The sequence below is a fragment of the Panthera pardus genome, unplaced genomic scaffold, assembly GCF_024362965.1.
Source record: "Panthera pardus isolate Hobbes unplaced genomic scaffold, ASM2436296v1 HiC_scaffold_11, whole genome shotgun sequence".
Taxonomy (NCBI): Eukaryota; Metazoa; Chordata; class Mammalia; order Carnivora; family Felidae; genus Panthera; species Panthera pardus.
Genome location: NW_026526666.1, coordinates 91,484,705 through 91,509,464, shown reverse-complemented (window position 1 = coordinate 91,509,464; position 24,760 = coordinate 91,484,705). Strand labels below are relative to the sequence as shown.

Genomic DNA, 24,760 nt, shown 5'->3' with positions numbered 1-24,760 from the left:
TTACAATCACCAACACTTCACATTATGGCCTGGCTGCTTACCTGGGGTAATAGGGAAAACAGAGCTGGAAGGTGCCACTGAATCCTTTGCCAGAGATCTGTTCCATCCATCCATTCTTTTCGCATTTCTGAAGAGTCTTCTTCAACAAATGCACTGAATAAAAAATCCAGAAATGAAGAAAGTTATCTATTCAATTTTTTTTTTTTAATTCTTAACATTTATTTAAGGCAGAGACAGACAGAGCATGAGTGGGGGAGGGCCAGAGAGAGAGGGAGACACAGAATCCGAAGCAGGTTCCAGGCTCTGAGCCGTCAGCGCAGAGCCCCGAAGCGGGGCTCGAACCCACAAACCGTGAGATCATGACCTAAGCCGAAGTCAGATGCCTAACCGAGCCACCCAGGTGCCCCTAGTTATTCTATTTTATAAGTCCCTCAACCACAAACATTTATATACAAATTTACTGTCCTGTCAAACAGTAGGTGACATGTGCTAACTGAAATTTTTGTGGTCAGAATTGTTAACTAATTCACTTAACAATTAAGTGCCCATAAATTTGAAAAGAGTTAAATTGTCATGGCAAGAGACTGACCATTAAGTCCATTAAGACCATTAAGACAAGTTCCTAATTTCAGAGAAAGCAGAACAGGAGCCCAGAGTGGTGAGTGACGTGCCCTACAGTGACGCAAAAATGATTAGTAGCCAACCTAAAACTAATCTCTCATTTCCATTCATTCAAACATCTATTGTATACCTGTATGTACTCAGAAATAATTTAGGAGAGTATCTATAAAGATGACAAAACCGGGGGCACCTGGTGGCTCAGTTGAGTGTTCATTTTCTGATTTTGGCTCAGGTCATGATCTCATGGCCTGTGAGTTCGAGCCCCGTGTCGGGCTCTGCAGACTGTGGGGCTCTGTGCTGTTTGCAGAGCCTGCTTGGGATACTCTCTCTCCACCCCCTGGCCCCTCCCCTGCACACAGGTGTGCACACATGCTCTCTCAAAAATAAATAAACATTAAAAAAAGGAAAGCATTCCTTCATAACATTATAAAATTCATACTGCATAGGTTAAAAGTCAGTATTAAGACTTCAAAATTACTTTTAATCAAAAGAATACAGCCTGGTGTGCATTTTGTTACTTACTTTCCATATTTCTTACCCTACACCACTATACCTATTCTAGTAGTTCACTGAGAAAATATACAGCCTCATTAACCTGGATATGACAGTGCTAAGGCGAGGCTTTTAATCTCAAATCACCACCTGACAGGGTAAAGACGCTTCACTGAAAAAAGTATTCTTTGTTACAGGGCTTAAGGCAACAAGAAACAACGTAAGTAGCATTTTAAAACACCTGCTTGGCTTCAAGGGAAAATTACATGGTTTGGTAGACATTCAGAAAGGCAAAAAGATACTATACTTGAGAGGTATTCTGAACCAAGAGATTTATCTAAAATCTTTATAGTAAAGTAAAATCAAATCCTGATCTTCAGCAGACATTGTAAATTACGGATAAGCCTTGCTTATTTGTTTTTCCTTTTGTAAATAATAAATTTGTAAAGTTGTTCCCTCTTGGTGTTCAGTCAGCGGTTAATGCTTTGCAATAGCATGATCTCCAGAACTGTTTACAAGACAATCCCCCCGATCCCAGTTAAATGCACACAACTCTGAGCCTTACTTTGATAGTTAGAATTGGTCCCTGGGTGGTTCTCCAGGACATACTTCTTCAGAGCAGTGGTAGAGCAGGTCTTCGGCTCATTCATGGCAGCAATAGCAGACAAGATTGCATATTCCATCAGGCTTCCACCAAGCAGGGGTTTCTCCCCTGATTTCTTCAGCTGTTTTCCAAGGAGGAAGAGAAAAGCATCAAGACAACACTCTCCCAAAGCAGGTCAAGACAAGACTCCTCTGCACCAGGTGGGTCGGAGTTCCTGCATTAGCACAGATATGTTTTACAATAAATTGTCAGGTTAGGGACTTTCTCTTCCCGCTCATCAGGTATTTAATCTAACTGAGGAGTCCCAACCCTCCTATGGATATTTTCTCTTTCCATTAACCCCTCCATCCAACCTAACAGAGCAACAGCTACCCTTAACTCAAACAGAGTGACAGCTGTATCCCAATAAGCAGGTTAACTTGTTATGTCCCAAATAAATAAGACAGTTTTGAGAATACTTCCTTGTCTCAATCTGAAAAGTGGAGTAGTTAGAAAAATAATAAATAACCTTTTTAATCCTGTAAAGAAAATAGCGAAGGAAAAGTCTGATAATTGTTTAGGGTATCATACAACAGAAAATTACATAGCATATTCCAAGGACAAAAGGATGGGGAACAAAGATCAGCACCATTAAGCACAAAGAGTAAAAGGACAAACTCAGGTATGATCTACAACAGAGATTCTCAAAGAGTGGTCCACAAACCCACTGGGGATCCTGAGACTCTTTCAGGGGACCTGCAAGATCAAAACTATTTTCCTAATAATGCTAAGACGTGATGTGCCTTCTTCACTGTGGAGGCATCTGCACTGATGGTGGAAAAGCAATGGTGGGTAAAACTGCTGATACGTTACCATAAATCAAGGCGGAGACACAAAAATGTACCAGTAGTTGCTGTATTCTTTACTGCTATGTGCTTGTTTAAAAAAAAAAAAAAAGCCAATTTCACTTAAGAATGTCCTCAATGAAGTAGCAAAAGTTATCTTATTAAATCTCAATCCCAGTACATGTCTTTTTGTTATTTTATGGGATGAAATGGGAAGAACACATTAAGCATGTCAACTACATGTGGAGATAGGATGGTGGTCTCAAGGAAAAGCACCCCAGGGCCTGAGTTGTGAGCTGAACTAGCTTCATTTTTCATGGGATACTCCTTACTTGAAGGAACGACTAATAGATACACTATGGTTAATTATTATTTAGACTTGGCCATCTGGTAGACATTTTCTTGAAAATGTATTAAGTGAGCCTCTCCCTTCAAGGAAAACAACTAACAGTATTTGTTGCCAAGCATAAAATGCAACTTTTTAAGAAAAAATTTAAATCATGGGAACATTTGTATATACTACGGTGAGCTTAGTAATTTCTGAGTACTTAAATATTGTTCTGATAAGATCGGTGGGTACTATTACTTTTGTTACTGTTTGATGAAATGTGGTAACACTTTAATTATCTGCATGATTCAGTGAACCACTATCTTCCAAATGACCATATGACCATGTTATAAAATTATGCAGTTAAAACATCTGCTCCAAGTTCAAGACAGACCCAAAGATTTAAGGCAAGAGTACAAGAGGTTCATAGATAAGGTTTTAGGTTCCACATGGCAACTAACCTTTAAGGAATTACCACAAAATCAATTAATGTAATACACCGTATTAACAGAATAAAGGACAAAGATCACATGCTCATCTCGAGACACAGAAAAATCATTTTACAAACCCAAAAGCTGCTCATAATAAAATCTCCTAACAAACTAGTAATAGGGGAGAAATCTTCTCAACCTGATAACAGGCATTTATAAATAACCCACAGCTAACTTAATGATCGAAGACTTGATGTTTCCCCTTTAATAAGGGGAATGAGACAAGGATGTCTGCTCTCAGCATTGTACTGGAGGTTCTATTCAGTATAATTAAGCAAGAAAAAAGCAAAGCAAAGCAAAACAAAACAGCCAGATGAGAAAGGTAAACAAAATGGTCTTTATCTGCAAATGACATGACTCTCTATGTAGAAAATCCTAGGGAATCCACAAAAATCCTAAGGAATCTACAAAAAAACTACTAGAACTAGTGAATGAGTTCAGCAATGTTGCCGGATATAAGATCAACAGACAAATCAACTGTATTTCTAAATGTCAGCAATGAACAATCTTGAAAATACTTCCGTTCAACATAACGTGGAAAAGAATAAAATACTTAGGAATAAACTTAAATGTAAGACCTATATACTGAAAACTACAAAATGCTGCTGAGAGAAGTTAAAGATCTAAATAAAGAGATAGTCAGTGTTCACGAACTAGCAAACTCAGTATTACAAAGACAGTGATTCTTCCCATATTGATGTATAGGTTCAGTGCAACCTCTACCAAAATCCTAGCTGGGTTTTGTGTGTGTGTGTGTGTGTGTGTGTGTGTGTGTGTGTGTGTGTGTGAAAAATAACAAATGGATCCTAAAATTCATATGGAAATGCACAAGACTAAGAATAATTAAAATATTCTTTAAAAATTACATTTTTTGACATTTTCCAATTTGAAAACTTGCACAAAATTTTCAAAGCTACAGTCATCAAGACTATGATCCTGGCATAAGAATTCATACATAGATCAATGGAGAAAAATCAGGAGTCCAGAAATAAATCCTTAATATGTATGGTCATTTTTTTTTTTTTAAATAAAGATGCCAAGGCAATTCAGTGGGGAATAGATAATCTTTTAAATAAAAAGTGTTGGGGGGGCGCCTGGGTGGCTAAGTCGGTTGAGCATCCAACTTCGGCTCAGGTCATGATCTCACAGCTCGTGGGTTCAAGCCCCACGTTGGGCTCTGTACTGACAGCTCAGAGACTGGAGCCTGCTTCCGATTCTGGGTCTCCCTTTCTCTCTCTCTGCCCTCTCCCGCTCATGCTGTCTCTGTTTCTTAAAAATAAATAAACATTACAAAAAATTTTTTTTAAATAAATAAATTAATTAATTAAATAAATAAATAAATTAAATAAATAAATAAATAAATAAAGTGTTGGGGCACATGGGTGGCTCAGTTGAACGTCTTGACTTTGGCTCAGGTCATGATCTCACAGCTTTTGAGTTTGAGCCCCACATCGGGCTCTGTGCTGACAGCTCAGAGCCTGGAGCCTGCTTCCGATTCTGGGTCTCCCTTTCTCTCTCTCTGCCCTCTCCCGCTCATGCTGTCTCTGTTTCTTAAAAATAAATAAACATTACAAAAAATTTTTTTTAAATAAATAAATAAATTAAATAAATAAATAAATAAATAAATAAATAAATAAAGTAAGTAAGTAAGTAAGTAAGTAAGTAAGTAAGTGTTGGGGCACATGGGTGGCTCAGTTGAACGTCTTGACTTTGGCTCAGGTCATGATCTCACAGCTTTTGAGTTTGAGCCCCACATCGGGCTCTGTGCTGACAGCTCAGAGCCTGGAGCCTGCTTCCGATTCTGTGTCTCCCTCTTTCTCTCTGCCCCTCCCCCACTCACACTCTGTCTCTCTCAAAAAATAAACGTTAAAAAAAAAAATTAAAAATAAAAAAAAAATAAATAAAAGTGTTATGAGGTGCCTGGATGGCTCAGTCAGTTAAGCATCCAACTCTGGCCTAGGTGTTGATCTCACTGTCCCCAAATTCAAGCTCCACACTGGGCTCTGTGGTGACAGCTCAGAGCCTGGAGCCTGTTTCGGATTCTGTGTCTCCCTTTCTCTCTCTGCCTTTCCCCCACTCGTTCGTTCTCTGTCTCCCTCTCAAAACTAAACAAACATTTAGGGGCGCCTGGGTGGCTCAGTTGGTTAAGCCTCTGACTTTGGCTCAGGTCATGATCTCACGGTTTGTGAGTTCGAGCCCCGCGTCGGGCTCTGTGCTGACAGCTCGGAGCCTGGAGCCTGCTTCGGATTCTGTGTCTCGCTCTCTCTCTCTGCCCCTCCCCTGCTCACGCTCTGTCTCTCTCTGTCTCAAAAATAAAACACTAAAAAAAAAATAAAATAAAATAAACAAACATTTAAAAATTTTTAAATAAATAAATAAAAAGTGTTAGGACAACTGGGTATCTACGGCAAGAACATGAATTTATAGCCCTACCTCATACCATAAACAAAACTCAAAATGGACAGAGCCTAAAAGTATTTAAAAACTCTTAAAAAGAATGTAGGAGTGAATCTTGTGATCCTAAGTTAGGCAATGATTTCTTGGATATAATACCAACAGCAGAAGCAATTTTAAAAAATGACATACTGGACTTCATCAAAATTAAATACCTTTGCACTTCAAAACATACCATTAAGAAAGTGAAAGCACAGGCCACAGATGAGGAGAAAATATATGCAAATCGTGTATCTAATGAGGAACTTGAGTCTAGTTAATAACTTTTACATCTCAATAATAAGACAAATAGCCCCAATTTAAAAACAGGCAAAGAATTTAAATAGACATTTTACCAGAAAAGATAAACAAATGTCCATTAAGCACAAGGAAAGATGGTCAGTATCAGGAATCATTAGGGAAATGCCAACCAAAACCATAACAAAACAGCACTCTACATCCACCAGTATGGCTAGAATTCTAAAAAAGACGGTAACAAGTGTTTGCAATGATGTGGAGACACCGGAACCCTTATACTTTGCTGGCGGGAATGTAAAATGATGCACACACTGTGGCAGTTTCTTACGACATAAATTGACCATAGTGTCCAGTAAGTCCACACTCCTCGTTACATATCCGTGTGAAATAAAAAACATGTATTTGCACAAAGATTCGGATGTAAAGGTTCATAGGCAATATTAATTGTAAGAGTAAAAAGTGGAAATAACCCAAATGTTTATCAATTTGTGAGTAAACAGAATGTGTTAAATACATACGATGGAATGCTATGTGGCAATAAAAAGGAATGAAAGCACTGATTCATGCTGCAACATGGATAAAACTCAAAGAAGATTATGCTAAGTGAAAGAAGCCAAACCAAAAAAGCGATAGATTGTATGACTCCATCTACAAGAAATGTGTAGAAAAGGGAAATCTATGTAAAGAGAAAGTCGATTAGTAGGTTGGCTGCAGAGGAGAATGGGGAGAGACTGCAAACGGGCACAAGAGATCTTTCTGGGTGATGAAATGTTCTAAAACTGGATTGTAGTGATGGTTGTACAACTCTGTAAATTTACTAAAAATCACTGAATTATAAATTGTAACTTAAAATGAGTCTATTTTATGGCATACAAATCATACTTCAATAAAGCTACTTTAAAAATCACCATTTGTTGAGTTTTGGTACAGTATCAAAGAATAATACCCACAACTATTTGAAAATTATCTTAAAATACTCCATACTTTTCTGTGTGTGAGGTGAATTTTCTTCAAAGATGTAACCCAAAATATGTTGAAATATCTGTTAAGACAGATACCAGCTGTCTTCTCTTAAACAAGACGTTAAAGATTTGCAAATTTTTAATGAATAGTACCTCTCTTCTCATGAAGTTTTCCAAAAATATAGTTATTGTTCCACAAAAAAATGTTATTTATGCTGACGTAAAATGTTTTCTTAAAAAAATGAATGAATATTTAAAAATTTTCTCAGTTTTAATCTCTAATATGGTACAACCCACATAAAAACAACCTCCTGGGGTCCTCAAAGAATTTTTAGAGTATAAGTTGGTCCTGAAACCAAAACTTTTGAGAGTCATTTCTCTACAACCAAGCCTTCTTGGCCTCTAACCTGGAATGTCCCAGAAGCACCTTTGCCAGTTATTTGTTCTAACTGGCCTCTCTCTACTGCTCTCTGCAGAGCATTCTTCAACAGCTGAGGCCTGCAGAGAAAACAAACAAACAAAAAAAATAGCGATAAACATCAATGAGGAAAGATATGAAGAAACAGATCCAGGGTTTTCCCCTGAACTTAAGTTCTGATTCCTATTAGATGTAGTAGTAGTTTGTTAAAATGGACAATAATAAATAAAATACTGGCACCCTTAACAAGTGGCATTCTTTTTACTTTAAGCAAAGCAGTTAAGTCATTACCCGGAGACACAAACCATGTCCCATACAGAACCAATTACCAAACTTCTAGGGCACTCCAAACACCTTCCATTTATTCTACCACAACAGCAACCAAACTGTGTAATCAAACAAAGCATGAGTATGTTTAAAGTCCCACCTAACTCAAGAATTCTCACAGGCAAAATTTCTAGATACTGTATTTTAAAAAGTATGTAACACATTAATAGAAAACAACATTTTTTTACAAACTCTGAAGTTAGCCTAATAGAATTCCCTGGGAAAGAAAAAAGGTTGTTCTTAACATAATGTCTCTGTCTTAAGAGGGTTACAGTTTAAGACAAAACACAAACCAACAATACTAGGTCATCAAAACCAAATGGCAAGAAAGAAGAAACTGAGAGGGGTGCCTGGCAGCTCAGATGGTGCAGTGTGTAACTCCTGACCTTGGGGCTGTGAGTTCGAGCCCCATGGCGAGGTGGAGATTACTTAAAAATAAAATCTTAGGGGCGCCTGGGTGGCTCAGTCGGTTGAGCATCTGACTCTTGTTTCAGCTCAGGTCATGATCTCACAGTTCATGGGTTTGAACCCCACATCAGGCTCTGCGCTGACAGTTCTGGGCCTGCTTGAGATTCTCTCTCTCCCTCGCTCTTTGCCTCTACCCCACTTGTTCTCTCTCTCTCAAAATAAATCAACTTAAAAAAAAATTCTAAAAAAACCAAAAAACATAAGAACAAGTGCAAGACTGTCCTGTCAAGGTGTAGTCTCAGAGGTGGGAGCGGGGGGAACCTTAGGTGCAGGCACAAACCAATCAAATTGACTTTGGGCTTAAAAGGGGCTGTGGTAGGGGCGCCTGGGTGGCGCAGTCGGTTAAGCGTCCGACTTCAGCCAGGTCACGATCTCGCGGTCCGTGAGTTCGAGCCCCGCGTCAGGCTCTGGGCTGATGGCTCGGAGCCTGGAGCCTGTTTCTGATTCTGTGTCTCCCTCTCTCTCTGCCCCTCCCCCGTTCATGCTCTGTCTCTCTCTGTCCCCAAAATAAATAAAAAACGTTGAAAAAAAAAAAAAAAAAAAAAAGGGGCTGTGGTAGGGAAGAAGACAATCAAATGGAAAGCTATGCATTCAGGCCAACAACAGGACATCTGAAGGAAGGGTGGATCATAATCTACAAGCCTGGTGTGTTCTGTCATAATTCTCAAGAATTACTAGAAGAGCACCCAGTAAGAATCTGAGGTGAGTGGCTTGAAACTGGTTAGTTACTGCGTTGACGAATAAAGATCGGCAGGGCAGCCGGTCGAGAGGCAGAATTACGAGGGCCAAACTATCATTTGAGGTGCTTCACTCTGATATTTTTCTTTGGAGAAGAAATTTAAAATTTTTACCTAACCACTAAGCATTACAGGTTGAGCCGACACTAGTTTTTCATGACATCGTCTGTATGCTTAGGGAGGAATAACAGAGGGGATGCCATGATCTAATAGGATGCTAAAGAGTGGGAACTAGCCTATCAAATCTTGCACATCCCTGATACTCCAAATGAAGAAACTCCCAACTAAAGAAAACTCACAATGAAAATATTTCTAAGCCAGTATATTCCATTTAGGAGGAATATGATTTATGCCACAACCCCAAACACACACATACCACACTTCAAGTCCCTCATCCCACAAACATTTACTGAGTATTTATTATAGTTATACAGGGATAAACACATAGATCTCGTCACTAAACTCAAGGAATTTAAGAGATGATGAATATATAATAATCTCTGTAAAGAATGAGAAGGATCAGGGTTGAAGTACACAATATAGAGCTTTGGGAACATAACTGAGGGAATGACTTAATTGTCAAACACGTTTTCCATTAGTTGCTCTATAAGGCAGACTGCTTAAAGACTGATTTCCAATGGGGGATCACAAAGTAAAACACTGACACCCCAGTGAGAAGAACTGCCTTAACCGAGGTTCAGATGCTCCAAGAATGCAGCGATCAGTTAAACTGGTTTCCTTCCTAACATTTCTGTTTTCTCGGCAATCTTTATGCCAACATATACTTTGTCTGGGCTTTTAGAAGTCACAGAATTCTGTCACTCATTCCTCTATCTTCTAGTAAAATCCTTACTTACCAGCTGCTTCAAAACTTCTGAGACTGGCCCATTCTTTTACCACTGCCATAACCTTAGTACAAGCCACCATGCCCTCCCTTCTGGGCACTGTGCTTTCTGTCTTCATAATGCATACCACAACTAGGTCAATACACCTACAGAAGCCACCTTTACGGTGTTAATCAACTGATCAGGTGTCAGGTCCTAAAGCCTCAACCCAGCTTCAAAGCCTTCCATGACGTGATCCTACTCCTTGTTAGTCTAGATGCAGTCAGACCCGGTCTCCTCTTAGTTCCCAAAAAAGAATGCTAACTCCTGTCTCTGAAATTTTCTCATGAAGCTCTTAAAGAATGCCACTCTACTGGGGCGCCTGGGTGGCTCAGTCAGTTAAGCATACGACTTTGGCTCAGACCATGATTCCACGGTTTGTGGGTTCAAGCCCCACATCAGGCTTTGTGCTGACAGCTCAGAGCCTGGAGCCTGCTTCAGATTCTGCATCTCCCTCTCTCTCTGCCCCTCTCCCACTTGTGCTCTGTCTCTCTCAAAAAATAAACACTGAAAAAAAATTGTAAGAATGTCACTCTACCATCCATCTAAATTCTACACTCTTCTATACCTAATCATGCCCCATCTCTTTAACTTACTGTTAACTCCCAGGCACAGCTCCCTGTTCTGAAAAATTTAGTCTATGTCACACCATTTTGCGCTCACTATAGTGCTAAGTGCTATTCAAAATATTTCATATGTGTGGATTAAACCAGATAATACAACAAACCCAAGAAATAGGTACTATTATTCCCCATACTTTACAAATGGAGAAAAGCTGAGTGACACAGAAAAGTCAAGTCATTTTTCCAAAGTCACACAGTTAGGTAGGGGAAGAACCAGTACAAATTTGGGCAGTCTGATTCCAGATTCTACATTCTTATTCACTATGCTATGCCTGCACTTTCCAATATAAGACAGCCCAGAACGGTGGAAAAAGCAAGTATCATATTGAAAAACAAAACAGGGGCATCTGGGTGGCTCAGACGGTTAGCCACCTGACTTCAACTCAGGTCATGATCTTGCAGTTCATTAGTTCAAGGCCCGCCCTCGGGCTCTCCACTCTCAGCGCAGAGCCCACTTCGGATGCTCCGTCTCCTACTCTCTCTGCCTCTCCCAAGCACGCATGCACTCTCTCTCTCTCTCAAAAAAAAAAAAATTTTATTAAAAAAAATGAAGTTCTGATTTTACCAGTGAACAGCCAGGTAACCCTAAGATTTTTATCAGCAAAATTGAGGTAGGAATATGTATTTTTAAGTCTATTTTGAGAAATATGGAAAACAATGTACAAAAGGGTTTTATAAAGCCCTATACAAATTCAAGGAACTTTTTATTATTATAACATGTTCTCTTTTTTAAGTTTATCTATTTTAAGCGAGAGAGGGAGAACACGAGCAGGAGAGGAGCAGAGAGAAAGGGAGGGAGAGAGAATCTCAAGCAGACTCTGCACTGTCAGTGTGGAGCCCAATGTGGGGCTCAAACTCAAGAAATGTGAGTTCATGACCTAAGCCAAAATTGAGTCGGATGCTTAGCCAACCGAGCCATCCAGGTGCCCCAACAGGTTTTGTTTTTAATTAGATAACCAGACCAGTTTAGTTTGAAGCAGAAAATCATGGGTAATTGTTGAAGGCCATGTTACTCAACCATGGAGAAAGTTGGTCTGCATTGAGACATATATAAATGAAAGCCATGTGCAGAGAGAATCAGAAGTAAGGGATGGAGAACAAAAAAGCAACGGATAGCAACAAGGATTCTGAGTTGCAAGCATCTAAATGAGAGCGTTCCGTCAGTCTGTTAGAAATGCATAAATGGAATTAAGAAGATCACAAGATGCCTGAAATTGCTCAGAGTTGAAAATGTTAAGAATCTAAGGGGTCACCAAAGAAATTAAAGAGTTCAGAGATAAGTATAGGGCATACAATTGAATTTGGGCTATGTTCTTATATTGGTGTGGGAAGAGGAAAAAAAAAAAAGAGTATAAAGAAGTTACATCACACACAATGATTTCTAATGCCATGTGACAGGACTACCCTTTAAAGTTTCTGAAGGTATCTTAGAGTGAACTCAAAGTCTCTATGTAAATCCAACATATCCAGTTTTTAATTCAGATTTGCAAAAAATCATTGTTATCAAATACAGAAGAAACTTGCATGTTATATAAAAAACACTGGGATGCCTGAGTAGCTCAGTCAGTTAAGCATCTGACTCTTGATCTCTGTTCAGGTCATGACTTCAATGTTCATAAAATCGAACCCTGCATCATCAGGCTGACTGCACAGAGTCTGCTTGGGATACTCTCTCTCCCTCTCTCTCTGCCCTCCCCCACTCGTGCTCGCTCTCCCTCTCTCTCAAAATAAATAAATAAAAATTTTAAAAAATACCGTTGGGGCACCTGGGTGGCTCAATCAGTTGAGTATCCAACTCTTGGATCATAATCTCACAGTCTGTGGGATGGAGACCTGCGTCAGGCTCCACACTGGGCATGAAGCCTGCTTAAGATTCTCTCTTCCTCTCCCTCTGTCCCTCCACTGCTTGCACATGTGTGCACACAGTCTCTCAAAAAAGTCTTTGAAATTAGAATCCTATTTAGCATGGTGTAATGCTCATACCATGAGAATTATATTGGAACAGAGACTAATATTAGCATTAGTTGAGCACTTACCATGTGCCAGGCACTGTTCTAAGTGCTTAACATGTACTAGGAGACGTACGCCTGGTAACAACCTTACTGATACACTGTTTATCAGTTAGGAAACTGGGACACAGAGAGGGAAATTACTCAAGGATACAGAGCTAGAAAATGACAGAATCAGGATTTAAACCCAAGGGGTCTGGTTTCAAAGTCTGTGCTTTTTTTTACCACAAGCTCTACAGCCGCTAGTATACAGGAGCAGAAACATGTGCCTCATCTCACACACTCTGGGACGAACACTCTTTGTGGAGTGGCCAGGTGAAATGCCCACAGGCATTCAATCACTCATTCAACTAATATTTATGGAGCATCTACTGTGTGCTAGGGCGTGGAGGAAACGGAAGTGAACAATACAGATAAAACTCCTGGCCAGGGTGTCCGGGTGGCTCAGTTGGTTAAGTGTCCGACTTCGGTTCAGTTCATGATCTCGTGGTTCATGAGTTTGAGCCCCACGTTGGGGTCTGTGCTAACAGGTAGGAGCCTGGAGCCTGGCTCGGATTCTGTGTCTCCCCCTCTCTCTGCTCATCCCTTGCTCATGCTGTCTCTCTCTCAAAAAGAAATAAACATTAAAAAAAAAATCTTTTTTTAAATCCTGGTCTTCAAGATTCTGACATTTTAATGGGGTAGACAGGTAGTTTTAAACAACCAGGCAGGGGCACCTGGATGGCTCAGCTGGTTAAGCATGCGACTCTGGATTTCAGCTCAGGTCATGATTTCATGGTTCATGAATTTGAGCTCCACATCAGGCTTTGCACTGACAGTGTGGAGCCTGCTTGGGATTCTCTCTCTCAAAAATAAACAAATTTGGGGCGCTTGGGTGGCTCAGTTGGTTGGGCGTCTGTCTTCGGCCCAGGTCATGATCTCACACAGTTCGTGAGTTGGAGCCCCGCATCGGGCTCCGTGCCGACAGCTTGGAGCCTGGAGCCTGCTTCGGATTCTGTGTCTCCCTCTCTCTCTCTGCCCCTCCCCAACTCATGCCTGCACTCTCTGTCAAAAATAAATAAACTTAAAATAAATAAATAAATAAACTTAAAAAAAAAAAAAAGAAAAGAAAGAAAAAAGGCCAGGCAGATGCAGTATGTGTTAGAATGTGATGAGTGCTATGGAGAAAAGTAAGACAGAGAAGTAGAATTCTGAATGCTGGGAGAGGAGGGAAAGGTTGCAAATGGAATTTAGGTGGTTCCATCAACCAAATGCAGTGTACAAGCCAGGTACGGACACTAACTGGAACAAACCAACTAGAAGAAGTCATTTTGGTGGTGCCTGGGTGGCTCCGTTGGTTGAACATCCAACTCTTGGTTTTGGCTCAGGTCATGATCTCACAGTTTGTGGGACAGAGCCCCTTGTTGGGCTCTGCGATGACAGCATGGGGTCTGCTCAGGATTCTCTCTCTTCCTCTCTCTCTCTGCCCCTCCCCCACTCTCTCTCTCTCATAAATAAACTAACTTTAACAAGTCACTTTGGAGACAACTGGGGACATGTGACTATGGCCTATGTATTGGATAATGCTTAGGATTTTGTCGGAAATGTTAGTACGATGGTTTGTTCTCTTTACATTTATGTGTATGTTTGAAAGTTTCCAAAATAAAACAATTACAAAAAAGGACGGCAGTCAAGGCAGGGTCAAGGCACTCTAACGAGGACATCAGAGTAAAAACCTGAGAGAAGTGAAGGCGTGAGCAAAATAGATTATGGGGAAAACCATCCAGGCAAAGGGAACAGCAAGCATACAGACTCTGAGGCCAGCTAAGTGAGGGAAAAGTAGTAGGAGATTAGGTCAAAGACACAATGGAAGCATAATGTCATATACCATTTTAGAGACACTGGCTCTATCTGTAAGGGGGCTAGGAAGCCACAGGAAGGTTTGAGTAGCAAGGCGATACGATCTAACTTACATTTTTACAAGTTTCACCCTCACTGCTAGGTTAAGAACAGACTGAAGGAGAGGGAGCATGAGAGGAGTTAGGAAGTCATTGCTCTAAAACAACTGAGAGATGATGGTGGCTTGGAAGAGTAGTAACAGTGGAGGTAATGAGAAGAGGTTTGTTTATGGATATATCCTAATACCAAATCCAAAGTAACTGCTTACAGATTAGATGGAGGTGTGGGATAAACAGAACAGACCGGCACATCAGGTGAGCTTGAGCCCTACTTCGGGTGAGCCTGAGCCCTGCTTTAGGTGAGCCCTGCTTCTCTCTCTCTCCCTCTCTGCCCCTTGGTCAACTGTGTACCCCACCCACCCACCTCTCAAAAACTAAAATTAAAATTAAGTATGGCCAAATTATCATGTTAATTGTATGTATGACAGGACTCCCTGACAGTCAGTGGTAGAGAAAATCAATAGTTTTAGAGAAGTAAACGGAAAAAGAAAAAAAAAAAAAAAAAAAAAGTTACTGTTAACGAGGTCATAGGAAAAGGTCTCTAGGTTCGTTATCACCTATGAGTGGATAACCCACCTATTATCAGGAAAATATTGTTTCAACATAAGGTCAGAAATGTTCATAAAGATTAGACATGTAACAAAGTTACACTGCTATCAACAACTTGTCTGGTGGGAGTACAGTAGAAAGGTAAGGAAAGAAAAAGCTGGGAGAAGATAATGGTCTCCAGTCACCAGAGAGAGAAGAGAGAGAAAAGTGAAATGTGTACTTAAATGCATTTCTAGCTCATGGTTGTATATGTGGGTCACACTCAGGGCAGAAAAAGCATACAAAAACCAGGACACTAATTTCAAACTTTGTGCTTCTGTGATTCCCTTGTCTTTCGCACTATTTCACGGACTCTCCTTGGGCACTCTGAAGACCACTGAGTGCTTTTCTGAAAATGTGGCTTCTGGGCTAAAGCCTCAGCAATCCTAACTGCATGCCTCAGTAATGCAAGGAAATACTGTTACTGAACAATATCAAGACAACATGCATTCGATATAAAAATCGTCTGTAGAAATGACTGGATTAAAGACAATTTTCCAAAAGTCATCCATCATAACAAAGATCTCACACAAACACACTCAAACACAAACTCTGTGAATTACAAATTTAAACAAATTAATGTATCTGCACAAATGTCTCAATGATCAGTGTAGATATTTTTATGTGGCAACTTTTTAGAACTGAATTACTACCAAAATTCTGCCAGAATTTTACATTACATGTTTAAATTAGGATATTATATTATTTTTCTCTAGAGGTTTACAGAAACCTGAATTCTCTTATGATTCAAACTCTAAATTAAAAAAATAGAGTTTAATGTGGGGTCACCTGAGTGGCTCACTCAGTTAAGCATCCGACTTCCAGCTCAAGTCATGGTCCCACAATTCATGGGTTCAAGTCCTGCACGGGCTCCGCGCTGACAGTGCAGAGCCTGCTTGGGATCCTCTCTCCCTCTCTGCCCTGCCTACCCCCAACTTGCACTTTCTAGCTCAAAAAACAAAAACTTAAAAGAAATGCGTACCAATCACCTCACACCCATTAAGGATGGCTGAAAACAAAACAAACAAACAACGGGCACCTAGGTAGCTCAGTCAATTAAGTGTCAGACTCTTGGTTTCAGCTCAGGTCATGATCTCCCAGTTTTGTGAGTTTGAGCCCCGCATTGGGCTTTGCGCAGGGATTCTCTCTCTCTCCCTATCTACCCCTTCGCCACTAGCTCTCTCAAAATAAGTAAGTAAAAAAACTTAAACGAACAAACACACACAGGTTGGTGACGATATGGAGAAATTAGAAATTCTGTATACTGTCGGTAGGAAAGTAAAATGATATGGTCACTGTGGAAAACAGCATGGCAGTTCCTCAAAAAAACTAAAAACTAGAATCATCATTTCATCTAGCAGTTTTACTTCTGGGTATGTACCCCCAAAGAACTGAAGGCAGGGTTTCAAAGAAGTATTAGTACATCAGTGTTCATAGCAGCATTATTCACAAGAGCCAAAACGTGAAACCTCAAGTGTTCATTAACAGAAGGATGAATAAACAAAATGGAGTACATACAGCAAAAGAGTACTATTCAGCCTAAAAGAGGAAGGAAATTCTAACATGCAACAATAAGGATAAACTTTGAGGACACTGTGCTAAATGAAAGAAGCCAGTCACAAAAAGATAAAGACTGGATGACTCCACTTACATGAGGTACTCATAGCCAAAATCATACAGACAGAAAGCAGAAAGGTGGTGGCCGGGGGGAAAGGGATTTCCTATTTAATGGGTACAGAGCTGCAATTTTACAAGATGAAGAGTTCTGGCAATACACGGCGCTCATGGTAGCACATCGTGAATGTATTTTATACCACTGAACCGTACACTTAAAAATGGTTAAGATGGTAAATTTTGCTTATCTGTATTTTAACACGATTTAAAAAAAACATTAAAATTAAAAAAATAATGAGAGCTAGGGCGCCTGGGTGACCCAGTTCATTAAGCATCTGACTTCAGTTCAGGTCACGATCTCATGGTTCATGGGATTGGGCTCTGTGCTGATAGCTTGGAGCCTGATTTGGATTCTGTGTCTTCCTCTCTCTCTGCCCCTCCCCTACTCATGCTTTGTCCCTCTCAAAAATAAACATTAAAAAAAAATTTTTTTTTTTAACGATGAAAGCTGAGAGGACATTGAGTTTAATGCTGAATGTTCTAACAGCTGACACAGTGAAAGAATTATTCTACCAAGGTCTTGTAAGACTTAACATGTAGGTGTTTTTTTTGTTTTTGTTTTTGTTTTCAGAAAGAAACTACAATGGAGATATGAAAAAGAAAATATAACAAGACAAAAAAATAAAGCCCAAGGGCATCTGGGTGGCTCAGCTAGTTAAGCATCCATCCGACTCTTGATTTTGGCTCAGGGCATCATCTCACAGTTCATGGAGTATGAACCCCTTGTCAGGCTCTGTGCTGACAGTGTGGAGTCTGCTTGGGATTCTCTCTCTCTGCCTCTCCCCAGGCCATGCTCTCTCTCTCTAACTAAATAAACTTTAAAAAATAAAATAAAATACAAATAAATAAAACCCACAAAAAAGGTTTTATCCTTAGCTCAGCTAAATGTAATCCTTCTTGAATATTTACTTTCACCTTTCTCATGAAAAAGGGGCTAAGGGAATAACACAGACATTTGTGCTTTGAAGTACAGGCCAACGGCTCATACCTGATGTCCACTCTAAGTTTAGGGTAATACTGAGACACATATTTCCTGATGAGACTGTAGGAAGCTTCTTTAGGTTCACAAAGGCGAGTAAAGGCCAACGGGAGGATATCCTCCAATTTTACTTGTGGTTCTGGATCCACTGCGGAGCTTCTATTCTGAAATATATTACCAAAAATTATCATCATTAAAGAATATAGAGTTCTCTGTTCAAATGCTTCTGTATTCAACTCAAGGGCTTTCCTAAATTGATTGATAATTTAACTTGTGCTAAACTATCACTTTTTTCCACATTCAAACAGATATACTACGGGGCACGATGGCACTTGTGTGGCAACTTTTTTGAGTTATGAAATTCAGATTGAGAGTTAAAAATATGTATAAAAATGAGGGGCACCTAGGTAGCTCAGTCAGTTGAGTGTCCAACTTTGGCTCAGGTCATGATCTCACAGTCGGTGGGTTCAAGCCCCGTGTAGGGCTTTGCACTGACAGCTCAGAGCCTGGAGCCTGCTTCAGATTCTGTGTCTCCCTCTCTCTCTGTCCCTCCCCCATTCACACTCTCTCTCTGGCTCTTGAAAATAAATAAATGTTAAAAAAAAAAAAAAAGTATAAAAATGAAAAGGAATGGTAGACTTTATTTAAAAGTCTTAGTTTATTCTTACCCTTCAATAACAAAGAATAAAGACCATGCAGCACCAAAAAGCACTGCACAAAAGTTCATTTCAAAAGTGTTTCAAAGTTGTAGAAAAAATGTACAAAAACTTTCAGAGTTGCAAAAACACAGCTGTAGAGGAACAGTCATGATTTCAGTTACTGACAGGGGAAAATACTGAATGTTTCACTTTATTACTAATATTTTATAATTATTATTTATTTATATATTTTTATATTAGTTGTATTTAGTATTTCACTTTATTATAGAAAGTATTATACTTTCCACAAATGAAATTATGTGTCTTAAGGAGAAGTGTTAACATTTACCAAAAAAAAAAAAAAAAAAGAGAAAAAGAAAAAGGAAAAGGAAAAGGAAAAGGAAAAGGAAAAGGAAAAGGAAAAGGAAAAGGAAAAGAAAAAAAGAGAAAGAAAAAGAAAAAGAAAAACGAAAAACGAAAAACTGGCTCTCGATATAGTTTTGGGGTCTAATATTGGGTAAAAGATGCACTCATATATGTCCCTTTTCATTTAACAGATTGGTTTCACTAACAGAAGTATAATTCATAGAGTTGCCAATAATTCAACATATGGCAGTTAAGTGCATGGGCTCGGCGGTGGGGGGGGTGGGGAGGGGTGGGGGGACGACTGCTTGGATTTACACTGTTTTCTACTCACCAGCTGGGCGATAATGAGCAAATTACTTACAACCTCTTCAGGCCTTAATAGTAAGGCTACACTTTGCATAGTGCCTGGCACACAGTGACCACTCAATAAATGTCATTTTAGGAGATGTAGTTTTAGAGTGTTCAAACTGTGGTTTAGACTTCTTACCTTTCTGTTTCTGGATTTCTGAGGTGTTTTTCTTGATTTTTGGACCACAATAAAACTCCCAGAAGCACCTTTTCCTTTTACCTATGGTAAATTAATTTTAGTTGCAATAACCAATATTTTTATTTTAAATTATCCTGGTACTAATATTTATAACTTTATATGAGACTAAAGCAAAGTACAGGGCATGATGATACAAGAACTAATGTAAAATGTTGTTCAACTCTTCAGAGAAAAAAGAACAATGGATGAATCAAAAGACTTAGGACTGAATCCCATTTATGGTACCATCTAGCCATTCAATATTAGACAACCCCATAAAGCCTCTGAGCTTTTGTTCCCCCGTCTACGAACCTGGGGAAGAATGCTATTGTGATACCAGGTTAACAGTATATTAGCTATCCACCCCGCATGAAAGAAGGTATAATCTCTTGGGGAAAATGAGAAAATCTCTATCTTGAAAGGAAGACTGCTCCCTGGCAAAAGTTTATGGACCGCTGATCTCAAACTATAGTGCTTCCCAGACCACCCATGAGCCATTACTACTGCACCTGTGACGGTTATCTAACTCACAGCCACTGCATATGACTGTATGTGTAAGTCTTACCACGTGTTTCCACAGTTTACAAAGCACTTTCACAAAACTTTAAAGCTGATTCACACTAACCAGAGTCCTCCAAACCTTAGCTTTATTTATGCTACCTTGAACATAGCAATCAAGCTGAAATACTTTCAGCCTGTAAAGTGTTGTTTAAGCATCAAAATGAGGTTCAGCCTACGAGGCAAGAATAGGTCATAAACTATATTTCGTAAAGAAAAACACGAAGCCAGCTCATCAATTATGCTGACATACACTATGATTGAGGACAGATCTTTGGCTGTAATTACACTGGTTAGATAATACCTTTCAGTCAGAGACCATTATAAAGGCCATATAAACATCAGTTATACAACATTTTGAGGAAACTATAACGTAAGCTCCACGGCAGAAATCTGCTTTACTCACTGATGGGCCCCCAAGCACCTGGCACACAGGAACAATTTGTATTTGTGGAGTGAAGTACTTGTTGAAAGTTCCTAAGCAGAATTTAAATGCCTGAATGGCACAGAATTCTGTGTTCATCAGATTGTGCAGAAAGGTATGGAAGAAAGGCAACGGGACTCTCAGAATGCAGTGAACTAGGTCCTTTGAACTATTTTTGCCACTACCATGGCATTGTGGTAATTACTTCATCCCTCTGAACCTTTGAAGAAAATTTAGGTAAGATACACTCCATTCCAACTTAAAATTTTTAGGTTTCTAAGCAATGTTTAATGTACTAGGCAAAATAACATAGATTTATGCCTGAAATCAATACTGGTTTTAGTACTAGTCTCGATTTACTCAGGCTTCTCTAATGCTCCTAACAAGCTTCAATAATTTTAGACACTGTTAAGATGAACCTATTTACAAATTTATAATGGTAACAAGTCTAGTCATAAGGTAGGCTTTAAAACTAACAAATGCAAGACGAGAGCAATTCTTTTTTGCTGCTGCAATAAAAGAATTCCTTAACCCCACCTCTCATCTTCAGTACATGATCTCAAGCACAAGGGGCCCCCAAAGAAAATCCAATTAGAAGTACAAGCAGCACTAGAAAACAATTATGCTATCATATTGCTTCTGCTCTCCAGAACAGTTAACTTATCAAAGGTAACTGGCACCAGTGATTTGAAACCTAGTCTCAAATAATAAAACTAGGCCATGCTTAAACATTTCATCATAATGTTAATTTATATTTTTACAAAAAAAAAAAAAAAAAAAAGACAAAAAGCCTAAATGTTATTATGGACTTACAGCTATTACATGTTGAAATGATCTTATCCTCAACAATTGTTTAATACCTGTTTGATGACACCTCTATTTAACTCTCTTTTTAGTGCTTGTTTAAGGAGGTAGCCCCTTCTCTCCAGCTCCAGAGAAGGGTACTTATGGATAATGTATTTCCGAATAGCAACCACTGATGCACCACTCTTCTGGAAGCATGCCTAGAAAACAGATTTACCGAAACACGCATATTACTTCACACTAGCTGTTTTCATTAGACAGAGAATCTGACACATGTTTTCAAAATAAACTATTTTGGAGATGAACTTGATAATGAATGATAAAAATGGCATGGAAGAATGAGTAGTATTTCAGGTAACTTCAGTTCATCACGGCTGTGGAGAAATACAGAATTACAATATTTCTGCAACAATTTTACTTTAGTTCAAACCAGGCAAAGAGAAGACACAACATGTGAAGAACAACATTCTGTGTGTCAAGGAAGAAGCTCTTTCCATTTTAATTCTATTTTGTATTTAGAAGACAGATCTTTAGCATCAAAATGAAAAAAAAAAAAAAAAAAAAACATTTCTATTACTTGCAGGATTACAGATCTGGCTCATTTTATGGAATGAGCTTTAGCACACCAGGACCAATGTTTCTCTCTAGGCTTTATGCAAATGTCAGCAGAGAAGATAAACAAAGATAATCTGAATAAATGGCATAAAACTGGTTTTATAAATGGCAAAATCTTAAGGAGAGTTTTGGGTAACAATGAGGGCATTCAATTGCAATTTAAAATGTTCTCTTCCATTTCCATCCAATTTAACTATATTCTATTTGATTAATGCCCAAGGAAGACTCAAGTAGGTCATTAAGTCATGAAGGTGGCAAATTTTTTTCAAGTGCTTTACATTTTGAAGCATACATAAGCAGCATCTGTTATTTACCTAATGGGCTAGTTCACCAATTCTGTGTTGTCTTTCTCTATAAACTGAATGGAGAACTTACTCATTCTCGTTGCATAAAACACTTGGTTGAACTTTATTTTATATACTTTGACAATAAAGAAAAAAATTCACAGGCAGATGGAGCAGAAAAGACTACAGAACATAAAACAAGTTGGGTTAATATGGTTCACCTATTTCAAGTAAATGTTTCTGACCTATTACTCCTGATCTTAAAATACAAAGAAAATCAAACGGAAAAGAACCCTCTAATGCTAAAACAATTCCATGCTCCACCAAACTGACAATGAGATGGAAGCAGACATCAGGACTCCTGTTTGATTCACAAAATGGTTCTGGTAGTCTGAAATCATGATTTGTTACCCTGCATGGAACACACACCCACCCACCCCTCATTTGTACAAATATGCACAATCAGATTCAAACTATTCTTTGGACCTAATTTATACTGTTCTAATTTTTTTGTTTCACTATTTAAAATTTTAGTCCTTCTCCAACCTCACTGTGACCCTGCTTCTCTAAACTTAGGCTGAGTGGTTATGAAGTGAAAACCTTGATGAAAAGCTATACAAAGAAATGAGATCTCACCATAGTCAAGCTATCTAGACCAAGAAAGTTTCAAGGAGTTGAGAGCACTCTTAAAAGAATACAGGGAGGAAAAAAAAAAAAAAAAAAAAAAAAAAAGAATGCAGGGAGAGGTCTAAAGACAAACTCTTTTCCAGTTTATATGTCAGTGCTGTCTTCTCAAATTCTGAGAATGACCACTAGGCTGCCCCTTCCTATGTATACCATCCTTGATTAAATTGGTTTTTATCCCCCTTTCCCCAACTCTGACTCAGATCCTAGCAACAAGGTCCCTAAAATGAGGGTGTCTTTGGCTCCTATCTTAGCTTCTCTTATCATCTCATCATGTGAATTAACATGGCAAAAGTAACCAGAAAAACTTACACAAAAAAGGCAAGGTCAGATTAGAAGATAACCTTAAAAACCAAGGGGCCTGCGTGGCTCAGTAGGTTGAACGTTGATTTTGGCTCAGGTCATGGTCTCACGGTTTGTGGGATCAAGCCACAGGATGGGCTCTGCGCTGAGAATATGGAGACTGCTTGGGATTTTCTCTCTCCCACCCTCTCTGCCCCTCCCCCACTTGTGTGTGCGCGTGGCAGAGAGGAAAGACAGAATCCCAAGCGGGGATGCGGGGCTCCAACTCATAAACCGTGAGATCATGACTTGAGCCGAAGTCAAGAGTCAAGATGTTTAACTGCACCACCTAGGTGTCCTAAAATAAACAGACCCCCCCCCCCAAAAAAAAAAAAAAAGATGCCCTTAAAAATTAAAATTAAGAAACCTACATGAGGACCCTTAAGCTAATAGAAGTCAATGGATTATAGAAAAGTCATAAAGGAGGAGAATTTTTGGTGATGAAACAAAGTAGTAAGGTTTCTAAGAAGGTTTCTTATAGCTCAGGTAGGAAAGCTAACCACTACCAGTATTAGACACTCAAATTTGAAAAATGAACCTAAAGATAGTAAATCTTTTTTGGGGCGCCTGGGTGGCTCAGTCAGTTAAACGTCCAACTTCGGCTCAGGTCATGATCTCATGGTTTGTGAGTCTGAGCCCCATGTCAGGTTCTGTGCTGATAGCTAGGAGCCTGGAGCTTGCTTAGGATTTGGTGTCTCCCTCTCTCTCTGGCCCTCCCCTGCTTGCACTCTCTCTGTCAAAAATAAATAAACGTTTAAAAAAAATTTTTTTTAAGATAGTGCATCTTTTTAAGATAAAATCCTCTATGCTATTCCGTTACTCTCAGTCACAATCCGACTTCATAAAGGCAAAGATGACCCTGTTTTATTCTCTGTTATATCCCTAGCAGGATTATCTGACACAGAGAAGTTTTAGTTAGTCCTTAAATGTTTGTTGAATAAATTAACAGGTTCAGCCTTCAAAGAAATACTATACTTAACCAATAAAATGAGTGTAAAAAAAAAAAAATCTAAAATTAAAAATACTTGCTATAGTAAATTTGAATTTAAAAAATTAACAGTGCTCACCAAATGTGATTTTCTTAAAAAATAAAAAAACAAAAACAAAAACGAAAAAACACATGAACTTCACAATGGCTTTCTTCTACTTCAGTATCTTTTAGGAAACAGCAAGATTTCTGATGTCTGGACAGGAATATGCCATTTTCAAATAACCAAAAGACAAACAGAATAAATCTAAGATGAACTGCTTGTAATAAAAACTTGCCTTAATGGCCTCAGTTAGGATTGCATCCATCTTGGGACGTGGGGAGGAAGCCATCGGTGTTTGTTTCTGGGCCCTGGCTAGCTGGCTGGCAGAAAGGGTAGCCCAGGAAGGTATTGTTTTTTTCACTTTCTTCTCCTTTTCTTTAGACTGATCTTTCTCACTTTAAAACAAAGAATTGTTATTATGCAAGGTAAACTCTCCAGAAAGAGGTAGAAAGTCAGAAAGAAGAATAGACAAGAGAGGGATAAAAATTAATGTTTTAATTTACTTCCACACTAAAGTGATATATAAAATAAGCAAAGTTTTACAAAATAAAACCTTTTTTAAAAATTGGATACTGTAAATGAACCAAAAAGGTGTTTTCTCTTAGGTACAGGGGAGAGAAGTCATATAAATTAGCACTGGTATGAAGGACCAGCACATGAAAGAAATGAGAATTTTAAAATGTATTCTAATAACTACAACAGGTGTAATTTAGCACAGTGAAAAGAACTCAAGCTCTGAAGTCAGAAGACCTGGGTTTGAGTTTTTGCTCTAACATTTCCTAGCTATAAGACTTTGGCCAACTGACCTGAATCTCAGCTTCCTCAGATATA

General features: G+C 39.0%; 1 protein-coding gene across 10 annotated transcripts in view; it reads right to left on the bottom strand.

Moving 5' to 3' along the window:
- The window catches only part of HP1BP3 (heterochromatin protein 1 binding protein 3), a 39,075-nt gene that overhangs the window by 3,802 nt on the left and 10,513 nt on the right, over nucleotides 1–24,760 (bottom strand). For 9 of the 10 annotated variants that reach the window (XM_019461635.2, XM_019461633.2, XM_019461634.2 and 6 more), the window contains 7 exons: nucleotides 24,165–24,324; nucleotides 21,030–21,173; nucleotides 19,149–19,229; nucleotides 17,667–17,821; nucleotides 7,421–7,511; nucleotides 1,679–1,838; nucleotides 42–153 (listed from right to left, as the gene is read on the bottom strand). In XM_019461635.2, coding sequence (XP_019317180.1) covers nucleotides 42–153; nucleotides 1,679–1,838; nucleotides 7,421–7,511; nucleotides 17,667–17,821; nucleotides 19,149–19,229; nucleotides 21,030–21,173; nucleotides 24,165–24,324 — 903 coding nt within the window. Of the gene's footprint in view, nucleotides 1–41; nucleotides 154–1,678; nucleotides 1,932–7,420; nucleotides 7,512–17,666; nucleotides 17,822–19,148; nucleotides 19,230–21,029; nucleotides 21,174–24,164; nucleotides 24,325–24,760 lie in introns of those variants that run through there. The other variant, XM_053898889.1, reaches the window with a different exon arrangement.